Source organism: Corylus avellana, chromosome ca5, assembly GCF_901000735.1.
Source record: "Corylus avellana chromosome ca5, CavTom2PMs-1.0".
Classification (NCBI taxonomy): domain Eukaryota; kingdom Viridiplantae; phylum Streptophyta; class Magnoliopsida; order Fagales; family Betulaceae; genus Corylus; species Corylus avellana.
In genome coordinates this window covers 2,051,534-2,071,306 of record NC_081545.1, presented here as the reverse complement: position 1 = coordinate 2,071,306, position 19,773 = coordinate 2,051,534, and the positions used below count along the sequence as shown (strand labels likewise).

Below are 19,773 nucleotides of genomic sequence, written 5' to 3'. Positions count from 1 at the left end.
TGGAATGAGAGATCGAGAGGCGAGACTCGAGAGTGAGATGGGTTCGATCCGATGGGAGATCGAGAGGTGCGGTCGTGCGGTGCGGCTGACGGCTGTGTTGAGGACTTGAGTGCTGGGTGAAAGGGAGAAAGGCCGAATGGGTCTCTTAAGTCTAGGGTTTTCTTTTTGTGTTTTAGGAGCAGGTAGGAGCGGGTTGAGGTGGGTACCTGCATAGGAAATATTAGTAAACCCGAAACCCACCCCGCACGGGTTGGATATTCCCAACCCGAACCTGTGAAAATAAACACTAAACCGCACATGTGGGGCCATGAAGTTCTGGTTGGGCGGGTTTTTGCCCAGCCCTAATTTTAAGCATGCTACTACTTTTTTATTTCTCCAAACCCTCGTACCATATCAAATGACCTTCTCGCATTTTTTTTTTAAGCCTTCGCATTCTTTATTTTTTTTAATTTTTTTAATTCCTACTACATTTTTTTTTTTTTTTTTACATATAAGAGTAATGCAATGGTGGATTGCCTGTGTCACATTATTAAAGTGAGATAACAATATAGTTTCTTACATTTCTCAGTATTTCACAATTATATGCTCGGCTGACGAAGTAGTGCCAATCAACTTTTAAACAAAAATTCAAAGTCTAATTAACACTGACATGTCAGCAGAATAAGATAGTAGTATGATAAATCATAACAGTGTGGGTTCTAGGCTTCTAGCATTACTCTATGTTTGTCAAAATATTTTGTTTTCTATTTTCAATTTTCAATTTGAATTTCTCACTCTTCTCAAATACATTAATAAACAACTCAAAATATAAATTACTTTTCAAAATACTAAAGAGAAATGTCATATATCACACCTTTATCACATTATGCAGGACATTGTCAATTTATCATTAATATTTTTTTCTTTTAACAAAAATTGATCTAAGAGTAGATCGACAATACCACATCAAAACAGTAGAATAGTGATAAAGACAGTAGTGTGGTATATAGTGTTGCTCAATACAAAAATTTCTCCATAAAACCTTTCACTAGAATCACTACTTCTTCTAAGATTATGAAGAAGAAATCTTTTGATAAAACATACTTAATTTTTGTAAAGCTATGAACTAATTTATCATTTTAATCTTAAAAAAAAAAAAAAAAAAAAAAAAAATTAGACTATGTGACCACTCTAAATGTAAGAGAGATAGTCCCACGGCCACCGTTTGTCCTACTTTTTTGGGTCAAATTAAGAACAGAAAAAAATCTCATGTAACACTCAAAGCTCACATAGGGGCCACAGAACATTCAACATATGTCCTATATATGAGAGTTAATACACACCAATGAGAAATGTGGCCAAAATTCTGCTTCACAATATTTTTGATGCTGTACTTTTCATATTTTCTATTGGTATTATTTATTTATTTATTTCCCTCAAACTGAAACTATGACTTTCAACCGCTCCAACGTTTTAGCCAAAGCAAATGGCCTCATTACCGTTCACAAAATCAGCAATTCCAAGAGGCAAAGATGAAGTGTATGTAGTGGCAGTACCTCTAAGGGCAACAAAAGGACCAGCCCAGGTGCTTATGTCTGCTGCTTACTCCCTCAATATCTGGGATTTGCAGCATTTTATGGTCCTAATCAAACCCTCCTCCCCACCTCCTTCCTGCCAGGTCCTCTTTCATCTAATTCCCATCCTGGGTTTTCCATTTTTTGTTCATAAGGTGGTAAAAGTAATGACTTTTTCTGGTTATCTTAGCGTTTCATTAGATGGGTCTCTTTGATATCAACTGCAATTTTTATCTTGCTTTAATGGATACACAGTTGTCAAAGTTCTTAGTTCCTTTTGGGGTATAGGAATTATGTGGCTCTGAGGCTTTCCTTTACAATCCCTGTATCGGTTTCTGATGTAGTTTTTCAGTTTTGATGTGTTTAGCATGATTTTTCTTGTGGTAACACCAACTTCAACTGTGACTGCATAATTTGAAGTATAAGATACTCTTAATCTTCCAAAATTGAATTTTTAGCTTCGGTATTTTTTTCTAACACTGAGGATTTTTTTTTTCCGTGGCATGATATCAATGTCATACTCAGTCCTGGAAATTCTTGTGAAGAGCTTATATTAAGTTACGCCACTCATTTGTTATAAGCACTCTTTTTCTTGATATATATGGGAAAATGCTGGCTTCATGCTGTATGAGTTGGATCTAGAGAGGCATAGACCCGGAGGATGACTTCTGGGTTTCTGTTCTAGATTCAAGTATCAGATTTTTGATAGAATCTGAGATTTTCTGTGTTAGGAATGGGAATGGAGACCTAGAGAAAGTATGACTTCTTGGTGTTCAATCTGTTTGCATTATTGCAATGTAGAAGTTCTAATCAGATTGATTCTCTATTTTCAGGCCTTGGTTTTTGATTTTCAACCTAAAGATCCTGAAAATTTATATGTGGCTCTTGATGTTATATCTGGTAGAGCAGTACCGGGTGAGCCTTATATCATACTAGCAAGTTCACTCCGAAGAGTTCTAATTACTGAATTTATATATGAATATTGAAACATCATCAGATTTCAAATTTTCATAGCTTTCATGACAAATTTTAATATCCATAAAGGTGAAGAACATGTTGTTACTATGAGGCCAGAGGCCTGTAGCTATGGTTTGGTCCTATTGGATGTGTCGTGTATACTACGTACTCCAAAACTAGGTTATTTGAAACCTCAATTCTTTTGTATTGTTGCCTCCAGTAATTTTTTTCAATCAAATTTGCCATTGCCTTGGAGAATTTGGAAGTTGTTGACTGCTGATAAACCTGATATGCTGATGGTGGACACGCCTAATCTGTGAACCTTGTAGACAGAGGAGATATCGCATTCGTAGTCCGGCAGGGGGCTGGACAGCTTTGTTTGTTCCAGCTTGGCTGCATACCCAAAAGGAGGTCTTGATTAAAAAAACAATCATTTGATTTTTGTTTGAACCTTTGTGGGCTGAAAGATGCTGCTTTCTACTTTTTGCAACTGATTTGTTCATAGTTAGGGTTACCCTGTTATATACTCTCCTTGATTCCATCTATCTCACTTCTCATGTCAACCAAGCTCCAAGGATTTAGTTGGGTTTTGATGAAAATTTTTGCTTGTTGGAATTCTTGATATTTCCTTTTTGGTAAATAAGGACTTTTGATATGGAATTAAGGAAAACTTCTGGCGGTTTTACCTTGTTGCTACATATGCGAAATACACTTTTTGTGTAAGCATACATTTTATCATGTCCCTTGCTGAAGTTTAAAACGAAATTAAAGAGAAGTCTGGAGATAGAGTCTGCAATTTGGCATTGGTATTTCAATTCCTGAATGCTAGAATTTAACATTTACCTTACTGTTAGGAGTTCTTCTTATGAGGGAGCTGAGAAAAGTACCAAGAAGCAAATGCTGGTATGTTGGATCTCCTGAAGTGGATGCTGTAGATATAGCATGTGAATTCAATAAAAGCTGGGAAACAGATTTGAGGGTTGGCCACCATGACTGTCGAGATTATACCAATGGTAATTATTACTTTGTGATTTTAATGTGCGTTTGTGTGTGTGTTACTTGTTTTCTTTTTAGGACCACCATGCTATATGCAATTGGGCTATCAGGAAGACTATAATGTCTGGATAATGAAGTGTCCACCATGCTACTTTTGATGCATATTAGAATGCCATCAACATATAAGTGGAGTTTAGATTCTTCATTGAGATCTTATCTCTTTGTATTCTTCAACCCTTCCATTTTATTTTTCATCATGCTAAATTACTTTTTGTCACTTGGAAGGCTTGGTTGAGTATCTCACTGGCCAAAAAGATGTGTTGGAGCACTTGAGAAGAAGCACTAGTGGTCTGGGGTAACCAACAACTTGCAAGGCTATCTGCCCATAAACAAAAATGTCCTATCATTTCTTCAAGGACCAATGCTATACCATGTTCCTTCAGAAGTTATATTCAGCCTCTCATTGCTAACTAATATTTATGTATATGTATGTGATGTTGTGGGGCCTGAACCACTACATGAGTTGATTCATTGTAAACTAAAAATTCATGTTTAAAATGTGAGGTATTAAATAGCAGCCAAAGGACTCTTAACCCCCATGGCGCCCCCAAAAAATGAGTTCTTCCCAGGCTGTGTAAACCTATTTTTTACTAGAATTTAATTTTATCCTGCAATATGGGGCATTCCTTGTCATAATTAAGAGTGTTGTTAGAGGTACTACAACTTTTACTATAAGCTTCCTTACAAATTGATTTGGCAGTTCGCAGTTGGTGAGATGATTAAGCAAACAAATTTGACTTAGCAATTTAATCAATTAGTGGCTGACTTGTCAACCGTACACTTTTAATTATTTTACTGATTATCAACTATCATGTCAGTTGCTAAGAGCATTGATGTACCCCCAAGCATTTGCCCATAATTGAAATCTATGTTGCTTAAGTATGCTGTACTGTGAGGGCAAGCATTTGCCTGAGGTTTTTTGGGATTACATTGCTTGATTGGGAGATGGTAGATGCTAGAGAACCCTAGCAAGAGAAACTATAACATGACCAGAGACATTTTTTGTTTTACAAATTTCATCCATGATAGGCCATCACATTCACTACATTCATCATAGAACCCCCACAAGTTGACAATTCATAATGAAAATATTTTAAATAGTTGACCATCTAATAAATAGGATTATTGAGCCCATAACATCTATTTGGTTCCTTTCTTTAGCATCCAAGCTTTTAGAAGAAACAAGAGAACCTCTCCTTCTTGTATGATTACAACATAATGTAGACAGTGATGTCAACAAGCAAGAAACTGTCTTTTCCCCAAGGCATTGCTGAGGAACTGCTTGGGAAGTTTTATTTCATTGGTCTTCTTCCTGTGTGGGTAATATGATTTGTTATATACCTAACACTTTCTTGTTCCAGCTTCCTCCAAATGGGAAGTGAAAAAAGTTAACAAAGGGCAAACTTCTATGCCCATCGTGTAGCAAAATGAGCCGCTTTCAGACAATTCTCTAGATGCAGTCTCATCCCCCAACTTTTCTCGCCCCATCCTATTGACAGGAAAATGTCCCCCATAGATCTTTGCCGTTGGCGCTTTTTTTTTTTTTTTTTTTTCCTGAATTACAACAGGGGAAGGGAGAAGGGAATGACAAAACAGGCTGGACAACCCAATAATAAGCTTCAATACAACCAATTCAGTGCAGAAAAAACATAAACTAAAAGGAAACGTGCCTAATGAATAACACGACCCTATAAACTTACGATTTTTTTCCTGGTATCTTGATTTTTTTTCACTATATCTTTCCGATGTTCATCATAGTCGCCAGGACAACTAAAATGGTCAACGGAAGAAAAGTTGGGTCGTGTGGTGAACAACTAGGAGAACAGGTTGTTTTGGGATTCAAAGAAGTACGCTTGCAATAGGTGAGAGAGACAAAGGGCTGTTGTGAAAAGATGTTTCGAGAGATGTCTAGTGGGAGAGAATCCTTTGTGGGGTTGGATGAGGTGGTCCTTGGGTCCTAGCCATTATTATATGTTTTGAATACTCTCAGATTTTCAAAATTGAATGTGATTTTGAACAAAAATTTCCCCAAGAAAGCTGTAGGGAGGGGGTGGCGCCGCGTGGCCACTGTTACTTAGTATGATGTAGCAAGTTGATTGTGCAATATGTTCACGGCCGTAATATTATTGAGTATGATGTGGCAATCCATACAAAAAAATTGACGGAAATAGTACAGAGGGAGTGATTTGATAACGGATTAAGCCTTAAGGTTAAGGATATGTTTGACTGATTTTAAATTTGAGGAAGTGATTCGATCAAAGCTTAAACCCAAAGGACATGAACGGTAATTTTCTTTTTTTTTTAAAAAAAAAAATGGTAAAAAGAAAAAAAGAAAAAGAAAGCTTAGAGATGACCACAAAATATGTCATCCAACAGTTTGAACCTATAAGCATCACCAACCATCTTTAAGCTCACAACTTGTCCTTACTTTACCTTTTGAACCTTTTGGCTGCCCCAAGTTATGAGAAATGTGTACTACTTTAGTTCTTTTTATTGGCTCACATCCACTTGATGTTTATCAATTTATTTCACTTGATGTCCTCAAATTTCTTACAATGTTTATCAACTTATTTTCACTTCCAATCTTTACTATTATATTATATTATTAATATTTTGGTGGTGGGGTGGGGGGAGACTTCTTTTATTGTATAATATATAGGTGGTGGTTTGAAACTCTTTGCATTGATCTTCCGGGACAAGTCTATTAGTTGATGTCATAATGAATACCCAAATGGAGCCTAGCCCAATAAAACTGAGTACTTAGACCGATTTCATCGTATAAATTGATAAACAAAAACTCAGAACTTGTGCCATAGATTTGGCTCGGGTTCAATTTTAGTTGAAACTTGATCTGTTGAGATTGAGACCCTATTTAAAGAAGATTAGCTTCGGTTCCCAATTCTCTCATTGGTGGATTAAGATGAAGATGTCAAGAGGAAGAGGATTAAATAAAGATCTCAAGATTGGGAGTGGGTAGGAAATCTGTAAAGTAGCATGCCAAGGTTCACTAAATTCTACCTGGTAAATAAGAAAAATATTGCAAGAACCAACACGCAATTAGAATATTCAAAAACAGGGCAATTTCATTGAAAAGGAAGTTCATTTCATTGAAGTTCATAGAAAGCATAGGTGACATACAACCTAACCTGATAGGCTTTGCACATAACCTAACCAAATTGGCTGCTTCTATCAATCTTTGTGGAAGGATTCCCATCGTACAAATCCCTCCCCCAATCCCCCTGATTTGTTGTTTTTTTGTATTTTCTATTTGCCCAGAAAAGGAAGAAGAAAAAAAACAAACAAAGAAAGCATGTGCCCATAATTACCTAACTTTAAATTACCCATTTATCCCAAAAGTTTAAGCTATTAATAAATTGTGATTTTAATCATTTAGTTAATAAGTAAGGCCCAAGATATTGAATATTCAATTGAAATGAGAGGTAAACTACAGAGATAAGGTTCGAATATCCTTAAAGTTTAAACCGATAAAAAATGTAAATTTAATCATTTAATTAAGTTCTTATGAAAATTATACAAAAGCAATTCGTCTTGTTTACTGAGCAATTGACATTGCTATATTTTGAGCAATAGCATTGCTTTTACTTCAATGTTTGCATGATATCATTCACAGGAAATGATAAACAAAATCTTGTTACCCTTCTTTGGCTGTAGCTTTTGCTTTGGGTTAAGGGGTGGAAGACTAGCTTCAATAGGATGACTCAATATAACTATATTCAATCTTGACAAAAAGCACAAGGAAAACATTTCAATTTCCAGTAACTTATGCCTTAATTTTACAATGTTGGAGCATCTGATGTCACATTCAGATGTTCACAATCACAGACCTTTGAGACATGCAAATAAACAGAAAACCATATGCTTGATTGAATTCAGTAAGCAAACTCACTGGGAAAGAAGCTCCCAACTTCAGGAATATTCAAGCATCAATGGAGGTGTCAATCCAGCTGAGGCTGCCCACATGAACAATTGCTTGAAACCACTTTGGTATTCCCTGAAACATGAGGTCTTTAAACTTTCCACTTTTTGGGTCATAGGAGACCAGCGCTCTGCTCTTGTACTCCAACAAGATCTCACCATTCTGCAAGAGGCATAGAACTCTAACAAATCTTCCTTTGGAAATGATCTTTGAAATCTTGAAGGATTGGTTCACATTTCTCTCAAATCCCCTAGGCACATAGGATCCTATGTTGAATTTCTTGATCCAAGACTCCTTCACACCATACTCTCTCATCACCCATATCTCCAATTTCCCAAAGTTGCTGTAAACTGCAGCAGCAAGACAACCTCCCAGAACCACCAGATGATACTTCCGCTTGTTTAAAGTATAGCAATCTGGTGTTGGGACCTCCTGGAATTGCTCGTCGGCTAGGTCAAACGAGATGATGCTGCGCCTTTTGTATCTTCGAGGCCAAGTTACCCAATGAAGTCTTCCCTTAACCAGGACTTGTGATGGCCCCTGAAGAAGATGGTGAGCTGCCTTTCCCATACTTCTCCAGGTGGAGCTTCCCAGAGTGAAAATTTGAACCTCTGAATTCATGTTTGTGATTCTGAAAGTGCGGCGGTAGCATCGATCGGAATTTTTGTAATAGATTATCTTAACCACCTTGTATTCCATGGTTGTGGGATGAAATCCGAATCCAAAAACCAGTTCTTGATGTAAATATTGCATGGACTTAGGCAGCTCTTGGTATTTCCTGGCAAAAGGGTTATATATGTATAGTGCATCATTATATAATGCATCAGATAAGCATAGTAAACCATTACATGAGCCTACCACATCAAACTCAGACATTGCAGACCAAAAAGGCACATCAAACATTTTCACCTTTTCCTTCTTGTCATTGCAGGCAGAGAGTTCTACAAAGTAGAGCTGGTTTCTGATGGGATAATCACAGTGGAATATGAGGCAAGGATTGCGCTCAGCCATGCGTGTGCTGTGCATGTTAACAAGATCAGGATCTCTTGCTAACATGCGCCAAGCCCTGCATACAGACTTGAACTGAACCAAAGATGATATGGGAAGCCCTGAAAGAATATCAAGGATGATTTCCCTTGGGAGGCTTTCCAGTCTGCTTTCTGGGTGTACTTCTTCATCTTCATCATCATCATCTAGCTTTCTCCTCTTTCTTTCACCCTCTTTCTCAAACTCCAATTCCATGAAAACTAACAAACGATATGCAGAAGAGGAAAGTGCCTCAAGGAATAAGGGGCCTGCAAGAGAAACCAAAGATTAAAAGCGGTAGACTTTGGTGTGATCAAATTAATAGTCAAAGAGACGGAAACCACAAGGCAATTGTCTAGTGTGAGAGAGAGCCAAAGTTGAATAATATTCTTTAAAAAAGGTTAAGCTTTCCCTTTCATTAGAGGAAAAATTAGACAAATCAAGCTCCATGTCAATGAAAGCTGGCCCTATTGACAGTGACTCACCAGTATACCAATGAACTCTCTTTAACCTCTACTTTCGCGAATATTGTATATAATGAGCATAGTTGGTTTCTTTCCACTAAAAAAATACATTTTTTCTTTTGTCTATATTCACCCAAGTGTTTCTTCAATGTGGTGGAGGAATCATCCTCTAGAAAAAAAAAAAAAAAAAAAAAAAAAAAAATTCTGGTAGTGCTTCTATAAATATATTCATCACCAAGAACGTGTCAAAGATAAAAGTTGGTACAGGCGGTACATGCAATGTACAAAGACACCAACATGATCGAGCAACTGACAAAACCAAACAAGAGCATCTCTTGCAGCAATAGCATACTTCAAATACAAAAAGAACCCACAAGGACCATCATGTCACCCCCCTCGTAATGATGCCTACCCAGTCATTTAATTAGGATGTTGGGCAATATGGGAAATTAAGGAAGCTAAAAAGACATATTAAGAGAGTATGCCGGGCCAAAACTCCAAAGATTCGCTCGTGAAGATCAGCTCGAATGGTTGTGAAATCCGTGTTGTTCGAATTCTCAGGAATGAGTCACGAAGAGGCTCTGTCTTGAATGAGTTTCAAGTCATTAAAAAAAAAATCCAAATAATTGAGAGATTTCAAAGTTATATACTACACGAATTTTCTCGTGCATTTGCCGAAAGGGTATGTTTGTTAATGTGTTTTGAAATGTATTTTTTTAAGTTTAGAGTTGTTTGTTAATGTATTTATAATAAGAAAAGAAAACAAAAGATGGAAAATAAAAGAGGGTACTTTTTATACTTCGTGGGGGCATGGCTGGCAGTTGATTGGTTGTGAAATTCCTTGGAAGTTATTTTGCTGAAAATAGGATTTGAAAAACTTTTACCTGATCAAAAAGGAAGCTGATACGCAACATGCATATAAAAGGAAAAAGAGATTCCCTGATCTGCATAAATTATAAAACCTGTTTGGATGTTTACACTTGCGGCATTGATTGGATTGTGTATACAGAAAAGGAAAAAATGGCCAATTGGATTAAGAGAGAGAAAGGTACATGTACCTCTCTATTTGTTAAAACTTTTTCTTTATTTTACGAGAAATGCTATGATTTTTTATGATGTTCTTCTGTCCTATTATGTGTATATTATTTTAAAAAAAAAACAGAAGAAAAAAAAAACTTAACCCATCGGTTCCTTAGAAAACATTATCAACTTAAGATTAAGAGAACACCAAAAAAAACTCATATCATTCATCTTCTTCTTTTTCTGTTTTCCAAACAAAATCATTAATAAATAACTCAAAATATAAAGCATGTTTTATGCTGCTTTTATTGAGAGCATCGTGTCTTTTTCTTTTTTCTTTTTTTTTTTACCTATTTTTTACTATTTACTTATTTTTTTATACTACACTTTTCTAATTTCTAAAAAAAAAAAAAGAAAAAACTCAAAATACAACGCATTTAAAAATTTTATACTGCCACGTCAGAATACTTTTTTAAAATAAAAATAAAAATAAAAATAAAATCCTGTAGAAGAACACATTAAAAAAAGGAAGCTTCAAGTAGTTTTCCCTTGTACATATTTTCCAAGGAACCCTATGAAAACGTACCATCTATATAATTAATAGGCCTTTACAGACTGTACACGACAATCGTCCTCTGTGTTTCCACCAAATTATAATGAGCAGCAGCTCATTAATATCAAAGTCAAAAGTGCCCTTCGTACTTTTTTGTATGACATCTTTCTTTTTTATATTGTATTATTGTTGTCACAGAATTAATAAATAAAATTATGCTTATGTTAATTAGCCTAATCTGCCTTGTGAGGGAGAATTCCACTTGATCATTTCATGTCAAAGACAAAAGAGATTGCAGTGCTTGTCAGTCTAAGAAATTTCTGCCAAGTTTCGCATTGGATTATGGTCTTGAATCTTGATGGGTATTGGTGGATTTTAGTGATAAGCTTAGTGGGTAATTACTCTCAATGAGATATTAATCATGAAATTAAATTGCTTAATTATTTAGATGAGGAAAGGGAGTTTTGGTAGAAGACTGACTATTTTGATAAAGTGAGAGAGTTTGTGGTAAATTATAATTAATTATGCAATTGGTCTGCTTGATAAATATATTGGGTACTGTAGATTTAACTACAATCCCTTGATGTGACACTCATATTTTATGAAAATGAGTTATACCCAATGGCAATTTATATTTTGATAGTTGACGTGATAAGTATAGCGTGAATTGTAATGGCAATTCATATTTTAGTAGTTGACATAATAAGTATTACGTATACTGTCACGTAAGGACAAATTAGTCTTGTCGAGTGGGGCCAAAGCATGAAGATAACAATGTTGTAGCTTAAGGACTCGCAGTGGTACTAAGCTTTTCTTTCTTTCTTTTTTCTTTCAATTTTTTCCTTCTCAATTCTTTCTTTTGGTTGATTCTCATTGATTCTCAGGAACTAAGAACTAATATAGATTATAAGATAACAATTAGAAAACATTGTAATATGCAATCAATTGACTTAGATCATTTACATTCGTCTCAACAAAAAATGCTTTTTTGCTAAGCCAAGTACCCAAAAACACATTTCATCTGGCTCAACAAAGAGGCCATCAAATTGTTGAGCAGTACAGTGCTCAGTAAGTTTGTTAAGCAATGTAACTCAACAATGTATATCATATATTAATAAAAAATGCCTTCTTTTATCTCTATTCTAATAAATAAACTTTGTTATCATCTCTCTCCTATAAAATGAAAAATCAACCTCCTTCTTCTCCCTCTCTCTTCCGGCATTATTTAAGAACCTTTATCGTTAATAACTTGCTATTGAATGCTTTATTTTAGAACAATATGATGGTTAATAAGAAACTTGGTATTAAATGCTTCATTTTTTTCTTAAATATGACAATTAGAAAAAAGAAAAATACAAAATTTTAAAAAATATGACCATTAGGAAAATAATTTTTTTTTTTTTAAAAAAAAAAAATAAGATCATTAAAAAAAGACAAATTTAAAAAATATGACCATTAGGAAATGACAAAGTTTTAAAAGTATGATTGTTAAAGAAATCATATTTAAATAGAATAGTGAAAGTGAATAGTTAAAATGTTGAGCCAGATGTAAGTAATTTTTAAAAGTTGATAGTTAAAATAGAAAGAAAAAAAAAAAGATATTTTGACTAAATTTAGCTAAAATTTTGCTAAGCCGAATGTAAACGCTCTTAAAAGCTCGACGCATCTGATAATGTATTTTCACATCATGGAATCATCGATCCACTTTAAAATCCCCTTTGATTTCCACATTAAACTTTTTCAAATTTAAAAAAAAAAAAAAAAAAACCTTTGGATGTAATGAGGCCAAAATTAGGTTTTTCTATGGGTTTTTATAAAGTTTAGGCTTCTATGATAGGGCCATGGGGTCGAGCCGATTGGGAACAAACTTAATATTTTGGTATATATATATATAAAATTCTTGTGTCTCCCATGTATCTCCGTGAAATTGACAATATAATAATGATATATCATAACAAATTTAATAGCAATTTTAAAAGCCGCGTTAATTTTGAGTGGATACAAAGAACTAAAGAAGACACAAAAATGATGTCTATCATTATATATACTAGCTTATTACAAGGGTATTTTTTCATGAAAAATGCTAGGTGTTCGCTCTCCAATCAATAGCTGCCGTCAAGAAATATAGAAATAAAAGTTGAATGTGAAAACTATGGGTTCGCTTAGGACGGCAGATACATATCAAAAGGCAAAAACCCATTAGGAAGGATTTGAAGAAATGGTATAAATATATAAAATATGCCCAAAATGCCTACATATCAAACACATGTATGCGAAGCTAATAACGTTGTTTAAAGTAAACTATTACATGCGATTTCCCTTTGGTTCCCTCTTGAGAAACAGAGCAAGAGTAAGAAGAATTGTACCCGGAGAAGGATTGCAATCAATGAAAGCTGTCAACTTTCAGTTAAAAAAAAACCCACCTTCAAAACCTCTATGCATCAAACACCTATTGAAACTTTTTTTTTGAGGACATATCTCGATGAGTAGATCCTATTGAGCACTATCAGGAATACATGGTTGCTTCCAAATAAACTAAAATTATATAACTCACATATAGAATCAAGCATATTTAATACTCATCCCAATTCCCATTAATCATTAGAAAAACAGAGTAATAGGCATATCCTAGGTTATACAAAGCCCTTTGTCCTACATCAATCTCATATGCCCTGACTATTCATTGATCTTGTCCTAAGATGAGTTTTCTCTGTTGTTGAATATTTTCTTTTGGCAGTAACTAATAACACGTGATTTAAGAATATGTGCTGTGAATTTAGGCAATCAGATAAAAAGTATTAATCAAACAGAATTAGGAAAATACAGAATACTTAATAATATATATTAATTAATACAGAATACAGAATCAGAATACTTGGGTGAGAGAATTAGGAGTATAGTGGCAGCAGAGAAGGAGGAACCTACCACAACATCAGTGTACAGAAAGGCTACCAGTATTAACTCTGATTTGGGCAATTTTGTACTGACAAAGTGATTAGAGGTTCAGTTTAAAAAGAAGAAATTGTGCTCTGCTGAGCTCGAGGGAGTTATAAGCAAGCATAAGAAAAATAAACTCTCAGTAATACAACACAAATTTAATATATACAACCATCTCCGAACACAATAAAATTTCATATATATATATATATATATATATATATATATTTCTCAGTAATCAAAGAAACGTAAAGATACAAAAGGTTGATATAACGTAAACATACAAAGAAACTAACCTGATACAGAGATCAAGAGACGGTGGAGAGTGGGAAAAAAAAACCCTATTTGCAGGTTGAGTTATATAGAGATTGAAGTCGGTGGAGAGAATCCTAGAGAGAGTCTGGGATTGATTAGAAATTGAGTCGGTGGAGAAAATCCTAGAGAGGCTTGGATTGGAATCGGTTAAACTTTAAAACAGAGAAATAGAAAGCCCTAAAAACAGAGAGATAGAAAAAGAGAGAGGAAAACGTTGGAAGAAGAGGAAAAAGAGAGATCAAAATCAAAAACCGAAAGAGAGAGCATGCCTTAGAGGAAGAGACGGCATTGTTTCCGTCGCTACAGTGAAGGAAGAGAATTCAAACTGAACCGGTTCACTTTTTAAACCAGTTCAGTTTTTAAAATAATGTATTAAAAATCCGGTTTTGACTTAAAAATAAAAAAATCTGCCACATGTCACAATTTTAAGGCTTTACTATCACAGAATCAGCTCTATGTGCAGGATTCTTCTTTATAATTTAATTTTAAAATTTAAACGCATCTCCATCTTACTTTTTATGTGAAAAAATCTATCATGCTCATTTTAACGAAAAGATATCCTAAAGGTTATAAAACTCATATACTTCTAAACATTCGAAGAAGAAAAAAAAAGAAAAAAACACAGAGAAAAAGAAACAAAATATTTCTTTATGAATAAAAAATAATACAAAATTTTTTACTCAACATTTAATGCAGTCAAAATTATCAAATAAAGCTTCTCACATCAGATTCAATGCTTAATTATCTATTTCGTGTTTCCAAAAAATGAATTTTTTTTTTTTTTTTGCACAGTAATCAAATAAAGTTTTGCTTTCTTTTGCCTGGAAATTTGAGTATAACACACAAAAAAAAAAATCTCATAAAACATTCAAATGAATTACAACATATTTGTAAAAAAGATAAAATATTTGTTTTCATGAGAGTAGTATAAAATGAAAATAATGGCAAGAAGAAATCATGTGGATTTTGATTATCAAAGCATTGGTTTTTAATATTGTTGGTCTGCTATCTATCATATTTCAATGAAAATTAAAATTTATATAATTCTAAACATTCTAAAAAAATACAAATCAAACTAAACAAAATACTTTTTTAAGAATTAAAAAATAAAACAAAATCTTTCACTAAACCTTTAATACAATCAAATCAATCCTCACATAAGGTGCAATGCTAATATCTCTTTGGTGTTTCAAAAGTATTTAAGTTCAATTTATGCTTATTAATCAAATAAATGTTTGCCTTGTTTTGCTTTCAAAAGCATAAAAACACTTTAAAAAATAGTCGAAAATCGACTAAATCACATAAACAAAACAAAAAATCAAGTAAAAAATAAGAGCTTTTATTTTAGTTTAATTCGTATACATTAAAATATGTTTAAATTTTTGTTCATATAAGTATATATGATTTAAAATGAAAAGTATAAAAATAAAAATAAAAAAGCAAGAAGAATACATGAATTATAATATTAAAAAATTAGTAGGAATATTTAATATTTTTAGTGTGATATCTATTGAAAAAAAAAAAACAAAAAACATATAAGCACTTTGGTAATTCGTTTCCAATTTCCTAGCACCAAATCTTTTATATTGTTAAAAAAATTAAAAAAAAATCTTATATATGGTTTTTTAGAGCAAAATTCATATATATATATATATATATATATATAAAGATTATTTTTTTAAAAAAAAATAGCAAGAAGAATACATGGATTATAATATAGAAAATTAGCATAAATATTTAATATTTTTAGTGTGGCATCTATAATATTTCAATACAAATCAAACGCATATAATTTTGAACATTTGAAAAAAAAATACAAAGGAAAAAAAACATTTTTTTTTTTAATAAAAAATTGTTCCTATAGATATACATGGTTAAAATGAAAAGTATATAAAATAAAAATAAAAAAATAAAAAATAGCCTTTTAAAAAAATGGGCTATATGACCGATTTATTTTTATTTTTATTTTATGACTTATATGGCCGATTATGAGTAATTAATTAATGTAGTATGTTTTTAAATTCTAAATGTTGTCTTTATATAGTTTTGGAAAGTAATAAATTCTGAGAAAATAATATCGTACATTAAAATTTTGAACTTAATGAAATCAAATATAAGGAAAATTATTGAAATATAATTAAATATTCTTAATTAAGCTAATCTAATGACGAGTACACTCTTAAAAAACAGGTTTAGCTTTTAAAAAAAATGGGTTCACGCCCACATGTCCCAATTTTAAGGCACTTCTGGGAGGAGTTTCGGCTTATATATATATATATAAAATTGGTCCATATGGTTGGCCTAAATTATAAATCACTATTTGTGATATAACAGATAATTTATAGGTCCATGTAGTTGGCCTAAATTACAAATTAATCTATGTTGTATAAAAAAATAACTTTAAGGTCTTCATGGTAGGCCAAAATAATAGTTTACTCTATAAAATCAATTTTCGTTAAGTAACTTAACAGAATCCGTTACTTTGTCATGTCATACTACTACAGAAAATTAACCTAATCTCTTCTATCTAAAAAATTTTAGTCAGTGCGTAACTCTCTCTCGTTTTCATATTTCTCGCCACAATATGGGAGCATTTTGCGTAACCCTCCCTCGTTTTCATATTCTTCACCACAATTTGGGAGCATTTTGCAAGAATTTGACGATCGTATTTTGTGAAGTGACTGAGGAAGATGAAGATGAGGGAAAGTTATGCACGGGGTAAAATTTCAGGAAAATAAGAGATTAGGTTAATTTATTGTAGTAATATGACGTGGAGTGAGGGCTGATGTGTAATCTTAGCTGTCAAAGTGATAGATTTTGTTAATTCCTTAGCAGAAATTGATTTTAATGAGTAAACTTTTATTTTCGCATATCTTTAGGATTTATAAATTATTTTTTATATCACAGGGAGTGATTAGTAATTTAGGCCAACTATATAGATCTATAAATTATTTTTTTATACCATATGGAATGATTTGTAATTTAGGACAATCACAATGACCAATTTTATATTTATCCCTATATATTATAAAAATTTTCAAAAGGGGCAATGGCCACAATAGGCCCCACTTATGGTCAAGAGTTTAAAAACATTGTAAATTTACATGCCGTTTATATTTATTTTTAATGGCTGACGCGTGATAAATATACTGATACCCATAGTTTTTAAGGGATTCTCAAAAGTGTCTAATCCATGCACACGAGATGAAAGGAGAGGAAACACAATGTTGAACTTGAACCCCACGCCCAAATGTTAAGTGATTATCAACGAAAAAGGGAAAGGAAATAACGGGATTTAATTTTCCTGATAGAATGAGGAAATCTATTTCCTCACGAACTTCTTATTTGTTCAAATACACCGACTATAGAACTACTTTTCCAATTCATATTAGAAATCCTAAAATACAACAAATAACAAAAATTTGAACTACTTTTCCCAAATCTTGAAGACTTATATGTATATATATACAGGGCACTACAGATTTACGTTGTCTTCCCAAAACAAAACACAGAAACAACGTTATCTATTAGAGACAGCAGAGGAAGAGACAACAATGGAGTACAAAGGTAGCAACACAGACAACCGTCTTGCTACTTTGTTCACCACTGAAGAGATTGAGCTCTCCCAAGTCTTGCTTCAACTCGCTTATCCAGTCTCCTACTCGGATTATAGACACAATGTATTGAATGTCAACTGGGGAAGAACTAGAAATAGAACAATCCAACCTTCAGAGCCCATCAACGGCGCCTCTGCCTCAGCCACCGCCACAAGTCCTCCTCCTGCAGCTGCCCCGGTTTGTTGCCGGCCACCGCCGCCCCGCAAGAAACGAAGACCAAGAAGCAGAGAGCATTGGGAGGCAATGATCAAGGAGTTGACTGAACGTAGGGAGTTGCTGAAGAAGAAGATAGGGAAAGTCGAGGCTTATTATGAGAAGTTGAAGGCCATCAACTCCAAGTAAGGAAACAATCCACCCTTTGAAAAAAAAAAAAAAAAACAAAAACAATAAGAACAGAGTTCATGCATGGTGCAATAACCGACGTCGATCATGGATATTCCGGCGGATGTTGAATTTTTTATTTTTTTATTTTTTTTACTCCTTCCATTGTTTCTATTTGTTTATTATTCACATTGTACTGGAATAGGTATATTGGATTTGTGCAAAATAGGTATCTGTTTGAACACCAAATACTGATTCTGCAGATACGCCCTGGACGTGTTAGGAATAGATTTGAGTTTTTATCAGTTTTAATTTAATAGTTAGGTTTTCAATTTCAAAAATTAAGTTTTTAGAATTTTTTTTAAAAATTTTTTAATTTTTTTTTAATTTTTATTTTAATTTCAAATAGGTCAATGGATGTGATAAATAAGTGTGAAAAAAACATTACTATGAAGATAACATTACTATTGCACAGAAATATCTCAAGTCTAATATCTTATACAAGAGAGGTTTTGGATATGTTGCAAAGCTGGCAAGTTTGTAATATCAGAAGAAGAGAGGCTAATTTTGCAGCACATGAACTACTAAAGCAGCAATTAAATAGGTCATGAATAAAGTTTAGATAGAATAAATTCTTAATTGTATCTGTGAAGTAATTTTATCTATTTGAAATTGAATAAAGTATGAATTAATATATATATATATATATATATATATATATATTCTATTTCTTTATTCCTTTTGTACTGGTATAGGGTATCTAAATTGTGAAACAGAGAACTTCTAGATTGAGATCTTGAGATCTGTCCTCTATGGTTGTATGTTTTAAGATTTTGTTAAGTACCTCATAAGTGATGGAAAGGCTCGTTATCACACAAAGACGAGTAATGTTAGAAGGAAGATTCATGTCTTTTTTGTGTCCTTCTAAAATTGATATGTCTTTTAAAACTATCATTGGATAAAAAAGCCAATAATCATCTATCACAAATGTAATGGTGATTTTAAAAAGCACATCAATTTTTAGAAGACTTAAAGAGGACACGAGTCTTCCTTCTAGGACTATTCCACAATGACATAAACACATTAATGGAAGACAATGAAACCCCAAAATAGTTTGTTTCAATGATTAGACAACTCAAGGAGTGTACATAGTTTTAACTCAAATCAGGAAGCCATTGAAACCAACATAAACATAAACAGCCTGTTAAGGCACAAGTTAGAACACAAAATATTGATTCTGCAGCTACACCAAGCAAAGCTTAAAACAAAACAGACTCACACCTTTACTACTTCATGCACCACAGTCAAAAATGTTTTCCTAAAAAACCATCAGTTTCCAGGTGTTCATATCAGCATTACAATCACAGTAGCAGTTTATATTCCCCAAGGCATTACGAACGAATGTGCAACACAAATCATTTTCCAATGAATATGCAGATGCAAACTGGTTTCCTCTGGTTCATAACAAAGAGGAGATGAAGGATAAAACTAGAATTTTCTATAGTAAGATTCACAACTGTCATAGAGATCAAACAGAGGATGACTCATAAAAAAGGACCAATTGCTGGGTGGCAAGCTTTACTTATCCGAATCCTTGCAAATGACTGCAAAAATTGAATAAAACAGAGCAGTAAGAAAATCTAATAACAACAAGAAAATCCACTGGATTCATGATCCAACAGATCTCAGTTTTTCTTGTTTCTTTAAGTGGGACATCCTACCTGGTTGCTAAATTTCAGACTTAAGCAAGAGCAGAATACAAATAATCATCAATTGCCACATAAGAATAAATCAACAGCCCATCTTCAATACATGAAAATAGTTGTTTCTGCAAGTGTCAACAAAAGTAATGCACGTTTTGGTCACAGTCACAGATAATGGTAGATTATCAATTTCAACTTCCAGCAATATTTCAAAGATCCTAGAAGCCAGAACCATATACTGTTATGGACAACATAGCACAGTAAACAATATCCTTGAGAACAGCAAAATAGATAGGCTGCTCTAGTCATTTTGC

At 33.3% G+C, this 19,773-nt stretch overlaps 2 protein-coding genes across 3 annotated transcripts; one reads left to right on the top strand and one right to left on the bottom strand.

Moving 5' to 3' along the window:
• Window positions 1-1,390: 1,390 nt before the first annotated feature.
• LOC132181490 (uncharacterized) lies at window positions 1,391-4,223 on the top strand. Of its 2 annotated transcripts, none has more exons than XM_059594738.1 (4): window positions 1,391-1,708; window positions 2,387-2,468; window positions 3,365-3,523; window positions 3,792-4,223. In XM_059594738.1, exons 1-4 carry the CDS (start codon window positions 1,466-1,468, stop codon window positions 3,863-3,865), a joined length of 558 nt encoding a protein of 185 aa, XP_059450721.1. In that variant the 5' UTR covers window positions 1,391-1,465; the 3' UTR covers window positions 3,866-4,223. The 2 variants fall into 2 exon arrangements, with proteins under 2 accessions (XP_059450721.1, XP_059450722.1); XM_059594739.1 differs by having other exon boundaries at window positions 1,395-1,657.
• Window positions 4,224-7,281: 3,058 nt separating this feature from the next.
• On the bottom strand, window positions 7,282-14,108 carry LOC132181250 (F-box protein At3g07870). Its single transcript, XM_059594381.1, has 2 exons — window positions 13,800-14,108; window positions 7,282-8,798 (listed from the first exon to the last, which is right to left on the bottom strand). Exon 2 carries the CDS (start codon window positions 8,743-8,745, stop codon window positions 7,504-7,506), a length of 1,242 nt encoding a protein of 413 aa, XP_059450364.1. The 5' UTR covers window positions 8,746-8,798; window positions 13,800-14,108; the 3' UTR covers window positions 7,282-7,503.
• Between the last annotated feature and the right edge of the window lie 5,665 nt (window positions 14,109-19,773).

Coding starts and splice junctions, on each gene's coding strand:
- LOC132181250 (XM_059594381.1), bottom strand. CDS start 8,745: ATGGAATTGGAGTTTGAGAAAGAGGGTGAAAGAAAGAGGAGAAAGCTA.
- LOC132181490 (XM_059594738.1), top strand. CDS start 1,466: ATGGCCTCATTACCGTTCACAAAATCAGCAATTCCAAGAGGCAAAGAT. Junction 1,709..2,386: donor TTCCATTTTTTGTTCATAAG/GTGGTAAAAGTA, acceptor CTCTATTTTCAG/GCCTTGGTTTTTGATTTTCA. Junction 3,524..3,791: donor CTGTCGAGATTATACCAATG/GTAATTATTACT, acceptor GTCACTTGGAAG/GCTTGGTTGAGTATCTCACT.